Source organism: Phacochoerus africanus, chromosome 15 (assembly GCF_016906955.1).
Source record: "Phacochoerus africanus isolate WHEZ1 chromosome 15, ROS_Pafr_v1, whole genome shotgun sequence".
Lineage (NCBI taxonomy): Eukaryota > Metazoa > Chordata > Mammalia > Artiodactyla > Suidae > Phacochoerus > Phacochoerus africanus.
In genome coordinates, this window is record NC_062558.1 from 105,015,324 (window position 1) to 105,041,834 (window position 26,511).

The 26,511-nt window shown below is 37.8% G+C and overlaps 1 protein-coding gene across 2 annotated transcripts in view; it reads left to right on the forward strand.

Moving 5' to 3' along the window:
• Positions 1-26,511, forward strand: part of EXOC6 (exocyst complex component 6) — a 229,115-nt gene that overhangs the window by 61,468 nt on the left and 141,136 nt on the right. For both annotated transcript variants that reach the window (XM_047759791.1, XM_047759790.1), the window contains exon 6: positions 16,127-16,331. In XM_047759791.1, the coding sequence (XP_047615747.1) occupies positions 16,127-16,331 (205 nt within the window). The remainder of the gene's footprint in view (positions 1-16,126; positions 16,332-26,511) is intronic.

Here is a 26,511-nt window from a genome sequence, read left to right on the forward strand (position 1 = left end):
TTGTTTGTTTTTTCTGGTGTGTGCTTTAAAAATTTTTTTTATTATAGTTGATTTACAATGTTTTGCCAATTTCTGCTGTACAGCAAAGTGACCCAGTGTTTTATACACACACACACACACACACACACATTCTTTTCCCCATATTCCATCATGTTCTGTCACAAGTGATTGGATATAGTTCCCCATAGTATATAGCAGGACTAATTGCTTATTCATTCTAAATGTAATAGCTTGCATCTCCTGCTGGTGTGTGCTTTGATGTGGGCTCTTTACTTTCATTGTGTTGGGTACTTCATGAACCTACTTTTAATTTGGAAACTATTCTTTAGTAATATCCTTAATATCTAGGAAATTGAATTTTTTCATGGTTCTCTAGGACAATTAATTAATGTTCAGTCTTCTATTTCAGTCCTCTGATTTTATGTTTTCTTTCAAATTTTTTATATTTTTGTCTCCCTGTTTAGCTTCTGTAAGGTTTCTTCGTCTTTATCTTCCAAAAATAATGCTGATTTTATTTTATTTCTGTTATCTAGTTTTTAATTTCTAAGAACAATTTTTTGACCTCCAAATCTTTTTTTTCCAGGTAACCTATTCTTTCTTTTGTTTTTTTTTTTTTTTTTTGGTCTTTTCTAGGGCCGCACCCTCAGCATATGGAGGTTCCCAGGCTAGGGGTCTAATCAGAGCTGTAGCTGCCAGCCTACACCTCATCAATGTGGGATCTGAGCTGCGTCTGTGACCTACACCATAGCTCACGGCAATGCTGGATCTTTAACTCACTGAGCAAGGCCAGGGATTGAACCCGCAACCTCATGGTTCCTAGTTGGATTCTTTAACCACTGAGCCACAACGGGAACTCCCCCAGGTAACCTGTTCTTGATTCATTGTTACAGTATTTTCTCTAACCTCTCTGAGCTTTTAGATTTATGTGTCTATATTATCTGCTTGTAAAGTCTGTTTCCTCCAGGTTTTTTTCCCCTAGTTTTTAATCTCTGCATTTTTTGTTAGAGGTGTTTCTCAGATGTCTGGTTATTCCTTGGTGAGTACTCATATTTAGTGTAGTGGACATAAAAGCTAATTGGAAGCTCTGGGTATATGGGTGGGATTAGTTAATTGTGAGTTTCACTGTAAGGTTATCTGACTGGGCTGTTTCAGTTGGGGAGCTTCTGATGTTAATATATGGAGTTATTTTTTCTGGGACTGTTGGATTCTCTAGAGCAGACCTTGGAGGAGAAAGATCTTCCAGCATTCTGGGATCTGAGTTGGAGAAGAGGGCGTCTATTATATATAGGCTAAACCAATTCTCTTATTTGCAGACCAGTACTGCTGCCCTCAATCTATCCAGAGATTATCTGGTTTAGTCTCTTTAGCATTTTGCCAAGTTAGAGAAAGACAGTTGCTCAGATGCCTGTCAGGGAAAAAATCTGGGGTCTGCTTCTTAAGCATATTTTAACCAGTATTCCTTACTTTAACCCTCCTTTTGTTTCTACTTCCATAAATAGTGAGATTGAGATTCCTGTCAATTCCTGAACTTATTAGAGGGTCTATGAAATTAATTAAGCTTAAGTTTTCTCAGCTGTTGACTTAGAACTCAGTTTTGTCAGGTCTGCTGAGGTGTTTGTTTTTTTTTTTTTTTAACTGCTTGTCCATCAGCTCTCCAGGTTCTAAAATTTTATTGTACTTTTCACTTTCTCTTCATCTGTGTGGGTTTGTTTATGCTTTTTAAAAAAATCCCTCCGTTGGCATTTTATTGGTGTTTCCAGAAGGGGTAAAGATGAAAGCATGTGTTCAGCCTGCCATTTCACTAGATATTTAGTGTCCCACTTCTCTTTCCTTGGGTTCGTGGTGCCCTGCTACTTTTCTAAGGGCAAGTGTCCATATATGGTGATGAAATATTGGGCATGGGCAAATGTTATTCCTGTTGATCAACCAAAGGTTGCAATTAGTGACCAATAGAATCAACTAGCCCACAATTGGATTTGGTTTGACTTGCAAAATATCACTATCACTTCACATTTGTTAAAAAATATTGAGTTTCATATTCAGATGACTCCCAAATTAAATCAAGAATCTGGAGTTACTGTTGTTGCTCAGTGGAAACGAATTTGACTAGTATCCATGAGGATGTAGGTTTTATCCCTGGCCTCACTCAGTGGGTTAAGGATTTAGCATTGCCATGAGCTGTAGTATAGGTTGCAGACATGGCTTGGATCTGAAATTGCTGTGTCTGTGGCATTGGCCAGCAGCTACAGCTCTGATTTGACCCCTAGCCTGAGAACCTCCATATGCCAAGAGTTGGCCCTAAAACGACAAAAAAAAAAAAAAAAAATCAACAACGAAACTAGAATCTTAAACTCTAGTGTTACATCTCTGATTCTTGTTAAATCTTTTCATTTGGATGCTGTACTATTACCTCAAGTTTAGCATGTATGAAACAGGCTCAGAATCTTTGATTGTTTTGGAAATTGGCCCCTTTTCTCTCAGATGTGTTGTAAAATATTTTCTCTGTGGTGCAGCTTTTTATTTTTTAAGTTTCTTGCTGAGTAGTTTTTTAGACTTATATGCACAAATCATAAGTCTACAGGTCCTTGAATTTAAAAAAAATGAATGTACCAAGATCAAGATATTGAATATTATTGCCACCCCCAAAGCTTTCCTCATATTCCCTCCCAGTCTTTACCATCCAAAACCAGATGTAGAACACTTCCATTACCCCCAGAAAGTTCTTTCATGCCCCTTTCCAATCAATTCCTCCTCCCTTCTCCAGAGATAACCACTTTCAGATTTTTGTTACCGTTGATTAGTTTCACCAATTCTTAGAATTGATATAAATGAGAATCACATAATATATATATATATTTCTTGTCTAATATATCTTGCTCCAAATAAAGTTTCGAGATTCATTTATGTTGTTGCATATGCTAATTGTTTGTTTCTTTTAATTGCTGAGTGGTGTTCAGTTCTAAGAATTAGTTTATCTATTTTACCAGTTGATAGGTATTTGGGTTGTCATTTTGGAAGTATTATGAATAAGGCTGCTGTGAAATTTGTAGGCGTATGTTTATATTTCCCTTTAATAAATGCAAAAGAGGAAGTTCTCATTGTGGCACAGTGGAAACGAATTCGACTAGGAACCATGAGGTTGCATGTTCGATCCTGGCCTTGCTCAATGGGTTAAGGATCTGGTGTTGCTGTGAGCCATGGTGTAGGTTGCAGACGTGGCTCAGATCCTGCATTGCTGTGGTGGTGGTTGTAGGCCAACAGCAACAGCTCCGATTCGACCCCTAGCCTGGGAACCTCCATATGTCTCGGGCATGGCCCTAAAAAAGACAAAATCCATTTAAGTGGATTTTCTTTGATTTTTTTTTTTTAATCAGAGTTTTGTCATTTTCCTTATATAGATCTTGTACATGTATGGTTAGATTTATACTTTTTTGGTGATGATGTAAATGGTGTTGTGTTTTGAATTTCACATTCTGATTGTTCGTTGCTGGTTTACAGGAAGAGTTAAGTTAAACTTGTGTCCTTAGGTCTTGCTGTAATCAGGAATTTTTTTGATTCTTTGGAATATTCTACATAGATAATTAAGTCATCTGCAGACAAAAACTTATATTTCTTTTTCCCGAAGTGAAGACTTAATTTTCTTTTCTTGTCTAATTGCATTACCTATGAATTCCAGTATGATGTTAAATAAGATTGTATGGGGAACATCTTTGCCTGTTTTTGATCTCATGGGAAAAAGCATGTTGTTTCTCAACATTAAGTGTGCTGTTAGCTTCGTATGATTTCTATTCTTTTAAATTTAAGGTGTGTTTTATGGCTCTGAATATGGTCTATATTGGAGAATGTGCTAAGTAAGTTTGAGTAAAATATGTATTCTGCTTTTGGTGGATGAATTATTCTGCAGATGTCAATTAGATCCATTTGGTTGATGGTGCTCTTCAGTTCAGCTATATCCTTATCGAATTTCTGCTTGCTAGTTACTTTTAAGAGGAGTGCCGAAGTCTCCAACTATAACAGTGAATTTCTCTTTTGCCTTGTAATTCTGTCAGTTTTTGCCTCACATACTTTGATGCTCTGTTGTTAGCCTTAAGAATTGTTATGTCTTTTAGGAGATCGACCATTTTATCATTCTGTAATTCTCCTTTTTATCTTTCATAACTTTTCTTGCCCCGAAGTCTGCTTTATCTGAAGTTAATGTAGATAGTCTACCTTTTTTGACTAGTGTTATTGTGATGTATCTTTTTCTATCCCTTTACTTTTAATCTCTCTGTGTCTTTATATTTAAAGTAGTTTCATGTAGGAAGTTCCCTTGTGGCGCGGCTGGTTAAGGATCTGGCATTGCTGCAGAAACTTCCATGTGCTGCAGGTGCAGCCAAAAAAAGAGTGGTTTCTTTTAGACAACATATAGTTGGTTTTTTGTTTGTTTGTTTTAATCTACCTGGATTCATAGAGCTTCTAGAAGAAAAGGTCGGTGATAGCTTCACAACCCTGGGTTAAGCAAAGATATTTTTTAGAAGAATCACAAAAAGGTACTATAAAAACTGATAACATGGATTTCAGATAAAAAAAAATTCTGTTTATCAGAAGACTCTCGGAGAAAGTTACCATTTGGCACAGCAGATTAAGGATCCATCATTGCTGCAGCTGTGGCGCAGTTTGCAGCTGAGGTGTGGGTTCGATCTCTAAACCGGGAACTTCCTCATGCCATGTGCATGGGCAAAAACAACAACAACAACAGACACTTCAGTAAAGTTGATGGGCAAGCCACAGTCTAGTATGTTTTCTGATAGGACTGCTAATCACAATATATGAAGAGCTTTTAAAAATTGATAATAAAAAAGAAAAAGAGGATAAAATATAAGGAACTTCTGGTTTCTGGCCTAACATCTAAAGAACTTTCAAATCATCACTACTGTCCTTAAAACAAGAAAAGAGCTAATCAAAATGAAGATCAAATCTTTTTTATTTTTTATTATTATTGTTATTATTTTTTGTCTTTTTGCCTTTTCTAGGGCTGCTCCCGAGGCATATGGAAGTTCCCAGGCTGGGGGTCTAATCATAGCTGTAGCTGCCAGCCTACGCCAGAGCCACAGCAACGCGGGATCCGAGCCACATCTGCAACCTACACCACAGCTCACAGCAACGCCAGATCCTTAACCCACTGAACGAGTCACATTTTTCTGCTTATTCTTGTATATTGTAATTTTTTATTCTATGCGGGACACTGCATTTAAAAAAGAATAGTAGGGATTGGAGTAACCACTTCTGTAATAGGAGAAACTAGTGAATTGGAATTGCTCAAGGCAGGGCAAATGAAGTAAGAACAGTGGCATAATTTCTACCTTGTGGGCCAGAGAACTGTTAGAGTACCCACACATTTTCCATTTAGAGATGACATATGCAGGAGTTCCCATGGTGGCGCAGTGGAAAAAAATCCAACTAGGAACCCTGAGGTTTCAGGTTTGTTCCCCTGGCCTCGCTCAGTGGGTTAAGGATCCAGTGTTGTTATGAACTGTGGTGTAGGTCGCATGCGGATTGGATCTGGCGTTGCTGTGGCTGTGGCTGGCAGCTGTAGCTGCAATTAGACCCATTGCCTGGGAACCTCCATATGTCACGGGTGCGGCCCTAAAAAGACAAAAAAAAAAGATGACTTACGCATTTCTTGAAGTGTCTTATATTTACAAAAACAGAAAACTTGACAGAGACTTAACATGGGGGAAATTTAGAATTGTTTATAAAAACTTTAAAAAGATATTTAAAAACCCAATAATGAGGACATTTGCATTTTTTATAATAGATTTACAAATAGGGTAATAATCTGTTTCTAAATAATTTTAGCTAAAGTTAAATTCCACAATAGATTGTGAAATAAGATTTGAGCATATGTAACAGGATGTATTATAGATATATGACTGGATATAGATGTGGCCAGATGTTACTGGGGCAGTTATTACTACATGATAGTATCAAATCATGGGTACCTCTAATTTTCTATTTATAGTTTTCATATTTCCCAGTGGTTATGGATTACTCTTATAATTTTTAAAGATATTTTCATGTATGCCAAAAGAGAAATTGTCAAATTTTGCTTTCATTTAGAAATAGATAAAGCTGAGGAGATTTATCTAACTTTTAGAAAGGCTCTGGTTTCTGATGTCCCTTCTCTGCCTAAGGCTATAAACTTTCTGTGTGTCTTATCCTGGGCCTCCCAAAAAAGAAAGCTCTTATATTTTGCTACTTTTAAAAAGAGTATAATTCTAGGGAAACTGAGAAGCAGAATTCAGAGAAAGGGACATGAGATAGGGAAGTTGGGAGAACACATTATTATTATAATTATTATTATTATAAATTATTGAGTTAGCCAGTGCTTAATGTTGCTCAATTTTAAAGAACTTTTGGGAATTTATATAAATTATTGCAAATCAGAACATTTCATCCAGGAGGAAAAAAGGAGAATTAATCTGGTTTCCTCTTCTTTCTTTTTTTTTTTTGCTTTTCAGGGCCGAACCCATGACATACGGAGGTTCCCAGGCTAGGGGTCAAATTGGAGCTATAGCTGCCGACCTACACTGCAGCCACAGCAACACAGGATCTGAGTTGCATCTGTGACCTATACCATAGCTTAAGGCAACGCCAGATCCTTAACCCACTGAGCAAGGCTAGAGATCAAACTGAAAACCTCTTGATCAGATTCATTTCCACTGTGCCACCATGGGAACTTCTGGTTGCCTTTTCTAATTAGCTAAGAATTCAACCCACTGGCATTAACTGCTCACATTTGTGGGTGCTAGGAAGGTCTTGTGATGTTATGCCTTAGTGACACAGCAAAACCCAGGATAGGAGATGAGAGATGAACAGCATGAAGGAAGGCACAATTGTATTGTTAAATCAGTTGATTATGGCCATGATACATTGCAAAAACTACTGGTAATACTTTTCACTTAGCATCTATCACTTACCATTTCAAATATTAGAGACATTATCATGAATTTTCAGAAAGCATACCTAATTATAGAGAGAACACTTTTAGGGTATACTTTAAATCAAATCAGGGTGGCCAGGATCAAATAATGTACTTTGATTATTCACTGATTTATTGTATCTGAATGTTATTTTACTCAGAAATGATATTATTCAGTATGTCACATCATCTAAATCTATAATGACTTGGGTATAATAAAAATCATTGTACTAACATCTTTCCCACCCTTACAGTTACCTTAATATGTTAATTTCTGACCAAATGTATATTTTATTTGTTTATAATTATTATAATTGTTATAATAATTCTAATGATTTTAAATAACCAAGATAAACTTAGGTGTCTAACTTTTCAATTAGTAGTAAGATTTTGTGATACTTTGTAAAATATGTTCTTTTTGAGAATATAGGCTAGAAAACCAATAATTGAATTTACAGGAATATCTCAGAGATAGGCAGATTCAGTTCCAGACTACTTCAGTAAAGCAAATATTGCAATAAAATTAGTCACACAAATTTTTTGGTTTCCCAGTGCATAGAAAAGCTATGTTTATGCTATTCTATGATCTGTTAAGAGTGCAGTAGCATTGTTTCTAAACAAACAAACAAACAAAAAACAATATCCGTAACTTAATTAAAAATACTTTGGAGTTCCCATTGTGGTTTGGTGGTTAAGGACACAACATTGTCTCTGTGAGGATGCAGGTTCAATCCCTGGCCTTGCTCCGTGGGTTAAGGATCCAGCATTGATGTAAGTTGCAGTGTAGGTTGCAGATGCAGTTGTAGGCCTCAGTGTGGCTGAAAAAAAGTCTTTATTGCTAGCATATGCTAATAATAATCTGAACCTTCAGTGAGTTGTCATAGTAACATCAAAGATCACTGATCTCAGGTCACCATATCAAATATAATATAATGAAAAAGTGTGAAATATTGCAAGAATTACCAAAATGTGACCACACAGACAGAAGTTGAACAAATGCTGTTGGAGAAATGGCGCAGATAGATTGCTTAACACAGAGTTGCCACAAACCCTTCAATTTGTAAAAAATGCAGTTATCTGCCAAACACCATAAAATGTGTGTGCTGAGTGCAAAAATGAGGAGTGCCTGTGCTCTCCTATCAGATTTCCTATGTATTTTTTTATTACTCAAATGAATTTATCACATCTGTAGTCATATAATGATCATAACAATACAGTTTCACAGGATTTCCATCCCACAGCCCAAGCACATCCCCCCACCCCCCAAACTGTCTCCTCCAGAGACCATAAGTTTTTCAATGTCTGTGAGTCAGCATCTGATCTGCAAAGAAGTTCAGTCTGTCCTTTTTTCAGATTCCACATGTCAGTGAAAGCACTGGATGTTGGTGTCTCATTGTACGGCTGACTTCACTTAGCATGATAGCTTCTAGGTCTATCCATGTTGCAAAAAATGCCAGTATTTCATTGTTTTTAATGGCTGAGTAATATTCCATTGTGCATATGTACCACATCTTCTGGATCCACTCCTCTGTCGATGGACATTTAGGTTGTTTCCATGTCTTGCCTATTGCAAATAGTGCTGCAGTGAACAACGGAGTACATGTTTCTTTGCGAGTCAAGGCTTTCTCTGGGTAGATGCCCAGGAGTGGGATTGCTGGATCAAATGGTAGTTCTACGTTTAGTTTTCTGAGGAATCTCCATAGTGCTTTCCACAGTGGTTGTACCAATTTACAATCCCACCAACAGTGTACTAGTGTTCCTTTTTCTCCACACCCTCTCCAGCACTTATTGTGTGTAGACTTTTGGACGATGGCCATTCTGGCTGGTGTAAGGTGGTACCTCAGAGTGGTTTTGATTTGCATCTCTCTAATAATAAGTGATGTTGAACATCTTTTCATGTGTTTCTTGGCCATCTGTATGTCTTCTTTGGAGAAGTGTCTGTTTAGATCTTCTGCCCATTTTTGGATGGGGTTTTTTGTTTTTTTGGTATAGAGCTGCAGAAGGTGTTTATAAATTTTGGAGATGAATCCCTTGTCAGTTGATTCACTTGCAAAGATTTTCTCCCATTCTGTGGGTTGTCTTTTCGTTTTTGGGGGGGTTTCCTTTGCTGTGCAGAAACTTTGAAGTTTGATTAGATCCCATTTGTTTATTTTTGTTTTTATTGTCAATACTCTGAGAGGTGGATCTGAGAAGATATTGCTGTCGTTTATGTCAGAGAGTGTTTGGCCTATGTTTTCCTCTAGGAGTTTTATAGTGTCTGGTCTTATACCTAGGTCTTTAACCCATTCGGAGTTTATTTTTGTGTATGGTGTTAGGGAGGTTCTAATTGCATTCTTTTCCATGTGGCTGTCCAGTTTTCCCAGCACCACTTATTGAACAAGCTGTCCTTTCTCATTGTATATTCTTGCCTCCTTTGTCATAGATGAGTTGGCTGTAGGTGCGTGGATTTAATTCTGGGCTTTCTATCCTATCCCACTGATCTATATTTCTGTCTTTGTGCTGGTACCATACGGTTTTGATGATTGTTGTTTGTAGTATAATCTGAAGTCCGGGAGCCTGATTCCTCCAGCTCCATTTTTCTTTTTCAGGATGTCTTTGGCTATTCTGGGTCTTTTGTGCTTCCAAACAACCTTTAAAATATTTTGTTCGAGTTCTGTTAAAAATGTCCTTGGTAATTTGATAGGTATTGCATTGAATTTGTATATCACCTTAGGTAGTATAGTCATTTTTTTTTATCTTTTGTCTTTGTTGTTGTTGTTGTTGTTGTTGCTATCTCTTGGGCTGCTCCCGTGGCATATGGAGGTTCCCAGGCTAGGGGTTAAATCGGAGCTGTAGCCACCGGCCTACACCAGAGCCACAGCAATGCGGGATCCGAGCCGCATCTGCAGCCTACACCACAGCTCACGGCAACGCCGGATCGTTAACCCACTGAGCAAGGGCAGGGACCGAACCCGCAACCTCATGGTTCCTAGTCGGATTTGTTAACCACTGCGCCACGACGGGAACTCCAGTATAGTCATTTTGATAATATCAACTCTTCCAATCCACGAGCATTGTGTATCTTTTCATCTATTTGTGTCATATTTGATTTCTTTCATCAGTGTCTTACACTTTTCAGAGTACAGGTCTTTTGTCTCATTAGGTAGGTATTTTATTCTTTTGAATGCAATGGTAAATGGGATTGCTTCCCTAATTTCTCTTTCTGCTCTTTCATTGTTAGTATATAGAAATGCTGTCAATTTCTGTGTATTAATTTTGTATCCTGCCACTTTGCCAAATTCATGGATGAGCTCTACCATTTTTCTGGTAGAGTCTTTAGGATTCTCTAGGTATAGTTATCATGTCATCTGCAAATAGTGATAGTTTTACTTCTTCTTTTCTAATTTGGATTCCTTTTATTTCTTTTACTTCTGATTGCCGTGCCATGGCTAGGACTTCCAAAACTATGTTGAAGAGTAGTGGTGAGAGCAGACATCCTTGTCTTGTTCCTGATCTCAGCGGGAATTCTTTCAGCTTTTCACCATTGAGAATGATGTTTGCTGTGGGTTTGTCATATATGGCCTTTATTATGCTGAGGTAGGTTCCCACTATGCCCACTTTCTGAAGGGTTTTTATCAGAAATGGGTATTGGATTTTGTCAAAGGCTTTTTCCGCATCTGTTGAGAGTATCATATGGTTTTTATTCTCCAATTTGTTAATGTGGTGTATCATACTGATGGATTTGTGGATATTGAAGAACCCTTGCATCCCTGGGATAAATCCCTCTTGATCATGATGTACAGTTCTTTTAACGTATTGTTGGATGCGGTTTGCTAGTATTTTGTTGAGGATTTTTGCATCTGTGTTCATCCTAGATGCAAAAATTGGCCTGTAGTTTTCTTTTATTGTGGAATCTTTGTCTGTTTTGGTATCAGGGTGATGGTGGCCTCATAGAATGAGTTTGGGAGTATCCCCTCCTCTGCAGTTTTTTGAAATAGTTGCAGAAGGATAGGTGTTAGCTCTTCTCTAAATGTTTGATAGAATTCGCCTGTGAAACCATCTGCTCCTGGAATTTGGTTTGTTGGAAGTTTTTAAATCACAGTTTCAATTTCAGTTCTTGTGATGGGTCCATTCATCTTTTCTATTTCATCTTGGTTTAGTCTTGGAAGATTGTACTTTGCTAAGAATTTGTCCATTTCTTCTAGGTTTTCCGTTTTATTGGTGTACATTTGCATGTAGTAGTCTTGTATAGCTGCATGATGCTTTGTATTTCAATGATGTCCGTTGTTACTTCTCCTTTTTCATTTCTAATTTTATTGCTTTGAGTCCTCTCTCTTTTTTTCTTGAGAAGTCTGGCTAAGGGTTTATCAATTTTGTTGATCTTTTCAAAGAACCAGCTTTTCGTTTCATTGATCTTTTCTATGGTTTTCTTTGTTTCTATTTCATTGATTTCTGCTCTGATCTTTATGATTTCTTTCCTTCTACTCACTTGAGGTCTTGTCTGTTCTTCTCTCTCACGCTACTTTAGATGTAAAGTTAGCTTGTTTATTTGAGCTTTTTCTTGTTTCCTGAGGTGGGCTTGTATTGCTATAAACTTTCCGCTTAGAACAGCCTTCACTGCAACCCATAGGTTTTGGAGTGTCATATCTTTGTTGTCATTGGTTCCTAGGTATTTTTTAATTTCCTCTTTGATTTCTTCAGTGATCCATTGGTTGTTTAGTAGCATGTTGTTTAGTCTCCACGTGTTTGTGTTTTTTGCAGTTTTTTTCTTGTTGTTGATTTCCAGTCATATAGGGTTGTGGTCAGAAAAGATGCTTGATATGATTTCAGTTTGCTTAAAGTTACCGAGGTTGGAGTTGTAGCCCAGGATGTGATCCATCTTAGAGAATGTTCCATGTGCACTTGAGAAGAATGTGTATTCTGTTGCTTTGGGATGGAATGTCCTATAAATATCTATGAAGTCCATCTGGTTTAATGCATCATTCAGGGCCTGTGTTTCCATATTGATTTTCTGTCTGGTTGATCTGTCCATTGCTGTAAGTGGGGTGTTAAAGTCCCCCACTATTATTGTGTTATTGTCGATTTGTCCTTTCAAGGTTGTTAGCAGTTGCCTTATATATTGTTGTGAAGCTAGGTTGTGTGCGTAGATATTTTAAATTGTTATATCTTCTTCTTGGATTGATCCTTTGATCATTACGTAGTGACCTTCTTTGTCCCTTAAAATATTCTTCATTTTAAAGTCTATTTTTGTCTGATTTAAATGTTGCTACTTCATCTTCCTTTTGATTCCCGTTTGCATGAAATATTTTCTTCCATCCTCTCACTTTCAGTTTGTATGTGTCCCTAGAAGTGAAATAGGTCTCTTGAAGACAGCATATATATGGGTCTTTTTTTTGTATCCATTCAGCCAGCCTTTGTCTTTTGGTTGGGGCATTTAGTCCATTCACATTTAAGGTAATTATTGATATTTATGTTCTCATTGCCATTGTATTATTTGCTTTGGATTTGTTTTTGTTGCTCTTTTTTCTTTCCTACTTCTCTTGTTCTCTTCTCTTCTGGTTTGAAGACTATCTTTAGTGTTGTATTTGAGTTGATTTTTCTTATTTGTTTGTGTATCAATTGTAGATTTTTGGTTTGCAGTTTTTCTGAAGATTTGATATGGGTGTATATGTATATGAGATTGTTTTAAGTTGTTGTTCTCTTAATTGCAAGTTCATCTCCAGTGTCCTGCATTTGTACCCACCTCTTCTCATGATTTCTGATTTTGGTGGTATAATTGTACGTGGATGATTTTGTGTCTTACTCTACATATACCTTTAGTGGTGATCCTTGTCATTTGTGGAATTTTTGTTTCCTGTTGCTGTCTCTTCTTTTCTGCCTAGAGAGGTTCCTTTAGTATTTGTTGTAAGGCTGGTTTAGTGTTGCTAAATTCTCTCAACTTTTGCTTATCTGTGAAGGTTTTGATTTTTCCTTCAAATCCGAATAAGAGCCTTGTTGGGTAGAGTAATCTTGGTTGGAAGTTTTTTCCTTTCACCACTTTAAGTATATCTTGCCACTCCTTTATGGCCTGCAGAGTTTTAGCTGAAAAATCTGCCGATAACCGTATTAGGGTTCCCTTGTATGTCATTTGTTTCTTTTCCCTAGCTGCTTTCAGGATTTTCTGTTTGTCTTTAATTTTGGTGAGTTTGATTAATATGTATCTCAGGGTGTTCCTCCTTGGGTTTATTTTATATGGTACTCATTGTGCTTCCTGGATTTGAGTGAGTGGGTCCTTTCACATGTTAGGGAAGTTTTCGGCTATTATCTCTTGGAATATTTTTTCTGTCCCCTTCTCTCTCTCTTCTCCTTCTGGCACCCCTATAATATGGATGTTGGTGCATTTAACATTGTCCCACAGTTCTCTGAGACTCTCTTCATTTGTTTTCACTCTTTTTTCTCTTTTCTGTTCTGCACCCGTAATTTCTACTAATCTGTCCTCCACCTCGCTAATTCGTTCTTCTGCCTCTTGTATTCTGCTGTTAGCCGCCTCTAGTGAATTTTTTTTTTTGTCTTTTGTCTTGTTGTTGTTGTTGTTGCTATTTCTTGGGCCGCTCCCGTGGCATATGGAGGTTCCCAGGCTAGGGGTTGAATCGGAGCTGTAGCCACCGGCCTACACCAGAGCCACAGCAACGCGGGATCCGAGCCGCATCTGCAACCTACACCACAGCTCACGGCAATGCCGGATCGTTAACCCACTGAGCAAGGGCAGGGACCGAACCCGCAACCTCATGGTTCCTAGTCAGATTCGTTAACCACTGCGCCACGATGGGAACTCCTCTAGTGAATTTTTTATTTCAGTTATTATAATTTGCATCTCTTCTTGTTTAAGTTTTATGTCTTGTATCTCTTTGGTCAGTGTTTCCTGTAAGTTATCCATCTTTGCCTCCAGTTTATTCCAATGTCTTGCATCATCTTCAGCATCAACAGTCTAAAGTCTTTTTCCTGGAGGGTGAGAATCTCCTCATTGCTTAGTTGATTTTCTGGGGTTTTTCCTTTCTCCCTCATCTGAGTTATAGTTCTCTGTGTTTTCATTTTTTTTTTTTTTTTTTTTTTTACTATTTCTTGGGCTGTTCCCACGGCATATGGAGGTTCCCAGGCTAGGGGTCGAATTGGAGCTGTAGCCACTGGCATATGCCAGAGCCACAGCAACGCTGGATCCAAGCCACGTCTGCAACCTACACCACAGCTCACAGCAATGCCAGATCGTTAACCCACTGAGCAAGGGCAGGGACCGAACCCGTAACCTCATGGTTCCTAGTTGTATTCGTTAACCACTGTGCCATGACGGGAACTCCTATCTTTTCATTTTTATAGGTTTTTGGTGTGGTGACCTTTTTACAGATAATAGAGTTGTAGCCTCTCTTATTTCTGGTGTCTGTCCCCCTGTGGCTGAATTCGGTATGGGGGCTTGCTGTAGGCTTCCTGATGGGAGGGGCTGATGCCTACCCACTGGTAGGTGGAGCTGATTCCTATCCCTCTGGTGGGTGTGGCTTAGTCTCTGGATGGGATTAGAGGTGGGCTGTGTGCCTGAGGGGGTCTTTAGGTAGCCTGTTTACTGAGGGGCGGGGCTGGATTGTTGTTTGGCCTGGGGCTTCTCTGCACTGACTGATGGGTGGGGCCAGATTTTCCCAAAATGGCCACCTCCAGAGAAAGGCAGTGCTGCTGAATATTCCCGAGAGCTTTGCTTCCAATATCCTTCCCTCACAACAATCTACATTCACCTCTTTTTTCCCAGGCAGTCCTCCAAGAACTGCAGTCAGGTTTGACCTAGATTCCTATGGAGCCTTTGCTTTGCCCTGGGACCCAGTGCACGTGAAAGTCCGTGTGCGCATTTTAAGAATGGGGTCTCCGCTTCCCCCAGTCCCATGGAGCTCCTGTGCACAAGCGCCACTGGCCTTCAATGCCAGATGCTCCAGGGGCTCTTTCTCCCAGGGCCAGATCCCCACACATGAGAGTTTGATGTGGGGCTCAGAACTCTCACTCCTGTAGGTGAGCCTCTGTGAACCAGTTAGTTCCCAGTCTGTGAGGCTTCCCACCTGGGAGGTATGGGAATGTTTATATCACAAAATCACCCCTCCTACCTCTTGATGTGTCCTCTTCTTTTTCTTCTGGAGTAGGGGGTCTTTTTTAAGGTTTCTGGTCTATTTGGGTGAAGAATGCTCAGCCTTTAGTTGTGAATTTTGTTGTTTTTAGGAGAGAAGTTGAGCTCCAGTCCTTCTATTCTGCCATCTTAATCCCATCTCCCCTGTGTATATTATTGTTGTTTTTTGATACTGCCTTTTATTTTTAACATTCAATTTAGTGGAAAAGTATATAATATTATTTGATTAACTGAAAAAATTCCTCCGCCTACTCTCAGATGGTGAATATTGTAGGATACTGACAATTTTGAAAAGTCTCAAGTTATAATATCTTGAACAAATTATATACTATTTCTCTGTGTTTCATTTTCTCATCTATAGATTGTTAATAGTAATATCTGCCATAGATATCAACCTCACAGAAGTCTAGAGAAACTTAAAGTATGTATATGAAAATGTGTCAATTTCTCTAGGATTCAGTTTCTACTTTACTAATTGCTACATACCTAGCATGTCACCACTGCTTTACAGTAAATATTTTTCGAATTGAAAAAAATTGACATTGATTTTTAAATGGTTTTGACAATGTTATTTCGTATTGCCTTAAAAAGTGTTAAATTTTCTAAAAAGAGCTTTTTAAAATATATTTTACTTTGATTTTATTTAAATCTGTGCTATGTGCTTTTTTGATGGCAATGTTGTGTGGCTAGGCGAGATACTGTGAAATCAAACATAGAATAACTATTCTAATTAAAAATTTTAGAACTATTATACATATAAACATTTAAGGTTTTGTGGTGAGTGTGATAATTTAGATTTAGATATTAAAGATGATGTTATAGATTTAGATGAAATGAAGTAAAGAAATTATATGTTAGTAAATTTTCATCCTGCTGCTTGTTTATATGGTGAATAGTTTGTGCATAGTAAGTAGAAATAAATGTTAATTTTCAGATACTTTAACTATATCCTTTTTGATGGGAGTGTTGTACTGATTATGTGGATTTAGTTGTAAAATTAATGTGAGAAGAACTTTTTATAGAGTTTTCTTTTTAACTTCTCACAGGTATTATTCTGCTCTAAAAACTATGGAACAATTAGAAAATGTGTATTTCCCCCGGGTCAGTCAATACCGGTTTTGTCAGTTAATGATAGAAAATCTTCCTAAACTCCGTGAAGATATTAAAGAAATCTCCATGTCTGATCTCAAAGACTTTTTGGAAAGCATTCGAAAACATTCTGACAAAATAGGTGAAACAGCAATGAAACAGGTGAGATTGAAAAGAAGAGTTTTAATTTAATGTTATTTAATAATCTAGGTTATAGAATATATCCAAAGTTTACTTTTTTTACTTACATAAAATGCTTGTTTTTTTTAAATTTATCCTTTTCTGATAATTTTTTTTAATTTATCCTTTTCCTTATTGTTTTAAATGGATTCTATCAGCATTTGTGTGTATTGCACTTATTCCTTATTTACGTAAATTCAGTCTAACTTGACTCACCAACTGATCTCTCAGCAATCTTCCTCATGTATGTAGTATTACATTAACTTTTCTTTTTCTTGGTCTTTTGTCCTTTTAGGGCCGCAACCACGGCATATGGAGGTTCCCAAGCTAGGGGTTGAACTGGAGCTGTAGCTGCCGGACTACACCATAGCCACAGCAATTTGGGATCAGAGCTGCCTCTGCCACCTACACCACAGATCCTTAGCCCACTGAGCAAGGTCAGGGATTGAACCCACATCCTCATGGATATTATTCGGGTTTGTTAACCACTGAGCCACAATGAGAACTCCTACATTAACTTTTACAAATAGTCAATTTTGGTATAAAATTAGCTGAAAAATGACAGCCATAGAGGCAAATGGGAAGCTTTTTATGCTAAGGTCACAGGTTATTCTCTTTTTATTTTTTTCATTTTATTTTATATTGTTTTATTTGAAACGGTTTTTTTATTATAGTTGATTTACAGTGTTCTGTCATTTTCTGTTGCACAGCAAAGTGACACAGCCATACATCCATATACATTCCTTTTTTTCACATTACCCTCCATCATGTTACATCTCAAGTGATCAGATACAGTTAGCTCCCTGTGCTATACAGCAGAATCTCTTTGCTTATCCATTTCAAATATAATAGTTTGCATCTACTAACCCCAAACTCCTGGTCTACCCCACTCCCTCCCCCGCAACCACAAGTCTGTTCTCCATGTCCATGAGCTTGTTTCTTTTCTGTAGGTAGTTTCATTTGTGCCATATATTAGATTCCACATAGAAGTGATATCATATGGTGTTTGTCTTTCCCTTTCTGACTTAATTTCACTTAGTATGAGAGCCTCTTGTTCCATTCATGTTGCTGCATTATTTTGTTCTTTTTTTATGCCTGAGTAGTATTCCACTGTGTATATGTACCACATCTTCTTAATCCATTTATCTGTCGATGGACATTTAAGTTGTTTCTATGTCTTAACTATTGTGAATAGTGCTGCACAGAACACAAGGGTGCACGTATCTTTTTCAAGGAAAGTTTTGTCTGGATATATGCCCAAGAGTGGGATTGCTAGATCATCTGGTAGTTCTATATTTAGTTTTCTGAGGTACCTTTATGCTTTTTTCCATAGCGGTTGTACAAATTTACACTCCCACCAACAGTGTAGGAGGGTTCCATTTTCTCCACACCCTCCCCAGCTTTTGTTATTTGTAGAGTTACTAATGATGGCCATCCTGAGTAGAATGAGGTGGTACCCCATTGTAGTTTGATTTGCATTTCTCTGATAATTAGTGATGTTGAATATTTTTTCATGTGTCTGTTGGCCATCCATATGTCTTCTTTGGAGAAATGTCTTCTTTTTCAATTGGTTTTTTTTTTTTTTTTTTTTGCTGTTGATTTGTATGAGTTGTTGGTATATTTTAGAGATTAGGTCCTTGTCAGTTGCATCATTTGAAACTATTTTCTCCCATTCTTTAGGTTGTCTTTTTTTTTTTTTTATGGGGTCCTTTGCTGTACAATAGCTTGTCAGTTTGATTAGGTCCTATTGGTTTGTTTTCATTTTTATTTCTATTGCTTTGGGAGACTGACCTAAGAAAACATTTGTATGGTTGATGTTGGAGAATGTTTTGCCTATGTTCTTTCTCTCCTAAGAATAAATTACTCTCTTTTTAAAGGAAATCAAAAGTACTGTCTTTGAATTAACTCCTACAGCTCAATAATAGAAAGATGAACAATGGGAAAAGATTTGGTAATTATAAAATAAATGTACCTACCTTTAGAGTCAGTAATTCCTCTTCTAGGTATTTATCAGTGAGAAATGAAACCATTCTTATATGTTCATAAGAGCTTTATTCAGAACTGGCCAAAAACTGGAAACTCCTTAGGTTGCCTCAAAATCTTGGCAATTGTTTTTTGTTTTTTGGCTTTTTTTTTTTTTTTAGGGCCACACCCATGGCATATAGAGGTTCCCAAGCTAGGGGTCAAATCAGAGCTGTAGCTGCTGGCCTACACCACAACCATAGCAACTCGGGATCTGAGCCATGTCTGCAGTCTACACCACAGCTCACGGCAATGCTGGATCCTTAGCCCACTGATCAAGGCCAGGGATTGAGCCCATGTCCTCACGCATACTAGTCTGGCTTGTTAATCACTGAGCTATGAAAGGGACTCCTTGGCAATTGTAAATAATGCTGTTCCGAACACTGGGGTTTATATATCTTTTTGAATTAGTGTTTTTGTTTTTTTTTGGGAGATATCTATCTATCTTTCTATCCAGGAGTAGAGTTGCTGGGTCATAAGATAGTTCTATTTTTAGCTTTTTGAGACACCTCCATACTGTTTTTCACAGTGGCTATACCAATTTGCATTCCCACCAACAGTGTATGAGGGTTCCCTTTTTCTCCATGGAGCAGATTTGATTTTCATATTACTTTGATAGTTATCTTTTATTCAGATTAGTTAAATACTTGGTTGACAAAATTATATTTATTTGCTATAATAAAAAGAAGCTGCAAAGTAGAATTTAAACCAAACTTTTTTCTTTTCTTATCTGTGAAAGCTAGACCTGAGGCCATTGAGATAGTGTGAATAAGGTTAGTTGTGGGTGGTAGTATAAGAATGAAACTAGTAGAAATGTAGCCCAGTGAGTTAGAGTTTGAACAGCAGATTAGTAGCCTGGAAAAAGTAAAAATTAAGAAAGTGTAAGATGGAGTTCGCTTGTGGCACAACAGGTTAAGGATCTGGCATTGTCACTGCAGCAGCTTAGATCGCTACTGTGGTGCAGGTTCAGTCCCTGGCCTGGGAACTTGGATACTGACAAAAATAAAAGAGAGAGAGTGTGTGGGTGGGTGTTTGTGTGTATTTGTGTTTGCTTATGTGTGTGATAGAAAGAGAGAGAGAAAAGTAAATGTAAGAGAAGAAGATTCAAAAAGGCAGGTTGAGAAAAAGAATCTGGAGATCTGAATCTAGCTACTGTGATTATTCTTGAGAACCATATAGGTTAAGAAAGCTGCAGGAATAGAGAACTTGATAGAACCAGAAGATAATATTAAACTTGTTAAACTAGAATAAAGTGTGGAATTTCATAGTTTTCCTCTGAAGTGATCATCTTTCTCTTCTGTTGATACTTCAAGATAGTAATAGGACTGATTCATTTTATAATATGGAAATCGGAAGCCTCTGATCCTTCCCATAGGACCTCCCATTAATCTCAGGATCACATCTTTCCGATTGGTTGTCTCTGTTCAGTGAGTGTTCTCCCCACTGGTGAGCTCTTCAAATTTTTATATTCTTGCCTTCAGGATCAGTGTTTTCAGTACTTTTTCATTACATCTGGGCAAGGAATTCTGTATTTGCAGTGGGGATAAAAAAACACAACCATATGGTAAAATTTTCCACTGTTAAGCTTGTGAACAGTAGTTTAAAGTTCATGTTCCATTATACATTTTACTTAAGAGTTTCGTTATTAAACTTATCCTTTCTGAACTGTTTTTCATCGCCCAGTTTTGTACTTTTTCTGCCTAGAGAGTCCACCAAATCATGGGTCCTAGGACTTAAGGTTTATGTGAATTTCCTGCTGGGTGGGAATAGACTCTTCCTGGTTTACCACTTATTTTTTCTTGTATAAACAATCAAGCTCCTTACCTCTGCAACTTAAAGATAGCCTTTTATACAGACCTCTTCTAATTGTCTATAGGTATTGTTTTCTTTACAGGTTTTCCTCCACGAAATTGAGAGGTTAGAGAGTTTTCTAATGGTGAAACAGCTAGAATCCTTATGAGTTAATAAGAAAATTTGTTTTGTTAAATTTTGGTTTCCCTTTGGCTCCCATTTAATTTCTTGTGATTTTTCAGCATTGGAAACCTTCTGGAGTCTCTCATAAACTGTGGTCACTTTGGAAGAATCACAGTTTGATTCTAGAATCTTCTTACATGACATAAATGGAAACCTTGTCCTTTGCTAATCAGTACCTCCCACCCTTGGACATTCTTTGTATATTATGGTTAATTCCATTATCTTATATCCCGTTTATGGATTTGCTTGTTATATATTCACTTCAATGCCCTATACACACTTTAAACCCAGCATTTCTAAAAGTAACTTCATTATCTTTTCATTGTATCAGTTTTTTTTTTCTGTATTTCTTATCTCAGATAGAGGTATCTACTGTTTTCACAAGCTAGAAACTGGGGGATGCTTTGGATTTTTCAGGAGTATTTATACCCTTTATGTAGTTTGTTACTAAATCCTACTTATTAACTATCATTTCTGCTTCTAAATATCTATAGTTTCTGTGCCCTTTCCTCTACTTACTCAGGCTATTGTTATATCGAATTAACTATTTTCCTTTTTTTCTGGTCTTTTCTCCTTTTGCTTTTTGCCCTAAAATGCAAGTTTGACCAAATCACTTATTCTTCAGTGATTCCTAGTTACCTAAGTTCAGATTCCTGAGCATGAGACAAAAACCTCATCTCTTATACTCCCTCTTCCTTGAGTGCTGTTAGTTTATCAGATCTCATAAGTTTTTGAATACACTAGTTGTTTCTTCTACCTAGAATGTCTTCCATTCTTCTAAATTGTCCAGTCTGATGAATTCCTGCTTTTTCCCCCAAAAGCTGACTTAAACATCACTTTGTGAAATCTACCTTCCTTTGTCTCACTCCTGCTAGCTGGAAATGGTCACTTCCTCTTCAGTGCATACATCTATTGTACTTTTCATACTGCGTTATAATTGGTTATTTCATTTTTTTTTCCAGCTGCACCCATGGCATATGGAAGTTCTGGGCCAGGGATCACATGTGAGCTGCAGCTGCCACCTATGCCACAGCTGTGGCAACACTGGATCCTTAACCTACTTCATCAAGCTGGGAATTAAACCTGTACTGCCACACCTATGCCACAGCTGTGACAACATTGGATCCTTAACCCACTGTGCCAGAGTGGGAACTCCTTTTTTTGTGTTTTTGACTAGATAGTGAGTTTTTAAGGTGAAGGAGATATATCCATCCTACTTATTTTTGCCTTTCTGGGATCTAGCACTGTGCTGTACATGAGTTGCAGAGGACGTTATTTATTTTTTTAAAAGAGTTTAGAGCTGAGCTTTGGCTTCTCTAGGGATAATTTTTTTAAAGTAAAAGACAGCCTTGCATTTATAGGGTTTTTTCCCCTCAGTCTAATATGAGAGATGGGTCCACTATGAGTAGTTTGGTTTAATTAGCCATTAAATACCTAAAATTCATAGTCTCTGTTAACAGTTTAATATTATATTCCTGACTGACATTTTAGGGGGAAAAGGGACTAAATGGTCAAATAAGTTTGGGAAATCTTGGTTAAATAAAGTTAAGCATATTTCTTATGAATTGTAAATCCCTTGGAAGAGAGAGATAGTATGTAATATTTAACTTATTTGAGCATAGAACACCTTTTTAAAGGAGTATCTATTGATACTGTGTGAAATATTAGTTTTATACATAACACAGTTTGGAAACAATGCTTTAAATAAATGTTTTATTGTGAAAACTGAAAATCATAGACAAAATTAGTTTGGGCACATGAGGAAAAAGGGAATTCTGATGTTTTTTCAGTGAGTAGGTTGATGATAGTAATGGAGGGATAGTGATTTTTCTCAAGCACAAGCCTTTGGAGCCAGCATCAGGGTCTAGGTGAGGGTAGAGCTAGATTTCTGTGATTTGCATTGTCTGATTGTCTGAGAGTAGAAAGGTCTGATTAGAAGTCATGTATCCCTTAGAGAGAATTCACCCTAAAGAGGCAGTGGGTAAACTTTCTGCATGCTAACAGAACAGAGTAGCTACAACCTGACCTATCGAAACAGGAGTGTTCCACTAATATGCATTATATAAGGAAGTTAAAATCCTTGATTAAGCCTATATGTTTTTTCAATCTCTGATAATGAAATTCTGATAGTGGAGTATCACTAAAATGTGTAAAAGAAAATATAAGGGTTCTCAACTTTTTAATCTGTAGAAATGTTCATTTTTGTCAATAATTAAGTTAACAGCTTCTGCATTCTTAGTCTTCACAAACTGGGCATTTTCTGTGGAATATGTTTGCAACTTGACACCATAGTTCTTTCTGTGAGGTTAGTAGACTTTTTTCTATAAATAATCACTTGGAGTTAAGGGAGCATATTTTATGTATGTTCATGTATGTATCATATCTTTTAATTTTTTCTGGGTGTTTTCATTTATGTATTTGGCTTACCTTTTTAAAAAGAATTACTGGTGACGGAGTTCCTGTCGTGGTGCAGTGGTTAACGAATCCAACTAGGAACCATGAGGTTGCGGGTTCGGTCCCTGCCCTTGCTCAGTGGGTTAAGGATCCGGTGTTGCCATGAGCTGTGGTGTAGGTTGCAGACGCGGCTCGGATCCCGCATTGCTGTGGCTCTGGTGTAGGCTGGTGGCTACGGCTCCTATTGGACCCCTAGCCTGGGAATCTCCATGTGCCGCGGGAGCGGCCCAAGAAATAGCAAAAAGACAAAAAAAAAAAGAATTAAAAGGAGAAATAGACAACTTGATAATCATAGGAGATTTTAATGAACTCCTCTCAGTAACTAATGGCACCAATAGCTATAGTAAGGATTTAGTCCTTTTAAATAATACGATTAGCAGAATTCCCATTGTGGCTCTGTGGGTTAAGAACCTGACCAGTACCAAGGATGTGGGTTTGAACCCTGGCCTCACTCAGTGGGTTAAGGATCTGGTGTTGCTGTGAGCTGAGGTGTAGGTTGCAGATGTGGCTTGGATCTGGCATTGCTGTGGCTGTGGCATAGCCTGGCAGCTGCAGCTCCAGTTAAACCCCCAGCCTGGGAACTTCCATCTGCTATGGCTGTGGCCCTAAAAAGATGACAGATAGATCGATACATTGAAAGATCGATAGATAGATAAAGATAGATTAATAAATTATGATTAGCAACCCTGACCTAATCGACACATGTAGCACTGTATTATAGTTTCAGAATATACATTTTTAAAGAACACTTGCCAAGATTGATATTTCTGGTCCATAGATCAGATATCAATAAATTTCAAAGGATTGAAATAATTCAGAGCATATTCTTTGGCTATTTTGGCATTATTCCATAAACTGAAAATAAATAAATATAAAATCTCGATATGTTTAGAAATTAAGAAATAAAATTCTAAATAACCCATGGGTCAGAGGAGAAGCTCATTTGAAATGAGAAAATGTTTTGAATTGAATTATAATGAAAATATGACATTTAAAAAGCAGGATGTGACAAAAGTCATGTTTAAGGGAAATTTATAGACTTACATTTGTAAACTAGGAAAGGACGGCAGAAATCAGTTATGTAAATATCCATTTTAGGAAGTTAGAGAAACAACAGCAAGTTAAACTTAATAAAAGTAGAAGTATTGATATGACATAAAAAGCATAGGCAACATAAACAAAAATAAGTGGAATTACATCAAACTCAAAAGCATCTGTGTAGCAAAGAAGACAATTAACAGAGTGAAAAGGCAACCTATAGAATGGGAGGAAAGATTTGCAAACTGTATGTCTGATTAGGAGTTAATCTCCAAAATAAGTAAGAATTAACTTAATAACAAAAAAAAAATCACCTAATTAAAAAATGAACTAGAGGAGTTCCCGTCGTGGTGCAGTGGTTAATTAATCCGACTAGGAACCATGAGGTTGCAGGTTCAGTCCCTACCCTTGCTCAGTGGGTTAACGATCCAGTGTTGCCGTGAGCTGTGGTGTAGGTTGCAGATGCGGCTCGGATCCCGCGTTGCTGTGGCTCTGGCGTAGGCCAGGGGCTACAGCTGCAATTGGACCCCTAGCCTGGGAACCTCCATATGCCGCGGGAGCGGCCCAAAGAGAGAGCAAAAAGACAAAAAAAAAAAAAAAAGAACTAGAAATTTCTATATATATTTCTCCAAAGGAACATGGCTAACAAGAGAGTTTATGCTGTGGCTTAGCAGGTTAAAGACTTGACATAGTATCCCTGAGGATGTGGATTTGATCTGTGGCCTCGCTCAGTGGGTTAAGGATCCAGCAGTGGAGGTTGCAGATGTGGCTCAGATCCCATGTTGCTGTGGCCAGCAGCTGCAGCTCCAATTCGACCCACTAGCCAGGAGCTTCTACATGCCACAGGTGCAGCCCTAAAAAGAAAAAAAAAGTCATCAGGTGTACAGAAAAATGCTAAACTTCATTAAGCATTAGGGAAATGCATCGAAATCACAGTAGGATACTCCCTTATACCTCTCAAAATGGCTATTACCCCCCCCCCCAAAGTGCAGCATGTATTGGTAAGGAAAAAATTGGAACCCTTGCACAATATTGATGGGAATGCCATATGGTCTAGCGGCTATGGAAAATGGTATGGAGGTTCCTGAAAAAATTAAAAATAGGGCTATCCTATGTCCCATGATGGTATTTATCCAAAAAACCCTCAGCATCTTGAAGAGAAACTAGCATTCCCATATTCTTTGCAGCATTATTCATAATATCCAGGATGTGGAAACAACCTAAATGTCCACTGATGAATAGATTAAGAAAATGCGTTATACACATGCAATGGAATGTTATCCAGCCTTTAAAAAAGAAATTATGAACTATCTAAAAAGTCAAATTCATAGAATCAGAGAGTGGGATGGTGGTTGCTAGGGGAAATGAGGAGTTGTTAATCAACAGGCATAAAGTTTCAGTCAAGATGAATAAACTTAATTCATCTGTAAAAACATACCTATCAACAATAATATATTATTAATAGAATATATTAATAATGTAAAATGCATGTACACTTAAAAATTCAAGAGGGTAGATCTCATGTTAAATGTACTTACCAGAATAAAATAAAATTGAAAAAAAGAAAATGGAAGGAGATAATCAAGGTAAGAGTAGAACTGGAGTTCCTGCTGTGGCACAGAATGTTGAGGATCTGGTGTTGTCTCTGCAGCAGTGTGGGTTTGATCCCTGGCCTGGCACAGTGAGTTAAGGATCTGGCATTGCCGCAGCTACACCTCAGGTTCCATCCCTGGCCCAGAAACTTCCTTATGTTGCAGATGTGGCCAAAAAAAAAAAAAAAAAGAGTAGAAATCAGTGTAATATAAAACAGGGAGTTCTTACACCTTCTGTAGCTCCATGCCAAAAAAACAAACAAGCCTATCAAAAAATGGGCAGAAGGAGTTCCCGTCGTGGCGCAGTGGTTAACGAATCCAACTAGGAACCATGAGGTTGCGGGTTCGGTCCCTGCCCTTGCTCAGTGGGTTAACAATCCGGTGTTGCCATGAGCTGTGGTGTAGGTTGCAGATGCGGCTCAGATCCCGCATTGCTGTGGCTCTGGCATAGGCCAGTGGCTACAGCTGCAATTGGACCCCTAGCCTGGGAACCTCCATATGCCGCGGGAGCAGCCCAAAGAGATAGCAACAACAACAACAACAACAACAAAGACAAAAGACAAAAAAAAATAAAAAGGCAGAAGATCTAAACAGACACTTCTCCAAAGAAGACATACAGATGGCCAAGAAACACATGAAAAGATGTTCAACATCACTTATTATTAGAGAGATGCAAATCAAAACCACTCTGAGGTACCACCTTACACCAGCCAGAATGGCCATCGTCCAAAAGTCTACACACAATAAGTGCTGGAGAGGGTGTGGAGAAAAAGGAACACTAGTACACTGTTGGTGGGATTGTAAATTGGTACAACCACTGTGGAAAGCACTATGGAGATTCCTCAGAAAACTAAACGTAGAACTACCATTTGATCCAGCAATCCCACTCCTGGGCATCTACCCAGAGAAAGCCTTGACTCGCAAAGAAACATGTACTCCGTTGTTCACTGCAGCACTATTTGCAATAGGCAAGACATGGAAACAACCTAAATGTCCATCGACAGAGGAGTGGATCCAGAAGATGTGGTACATATGCACAATGGAATATTACTCAGCCATTAAAAACAATGAAATACTGGCAT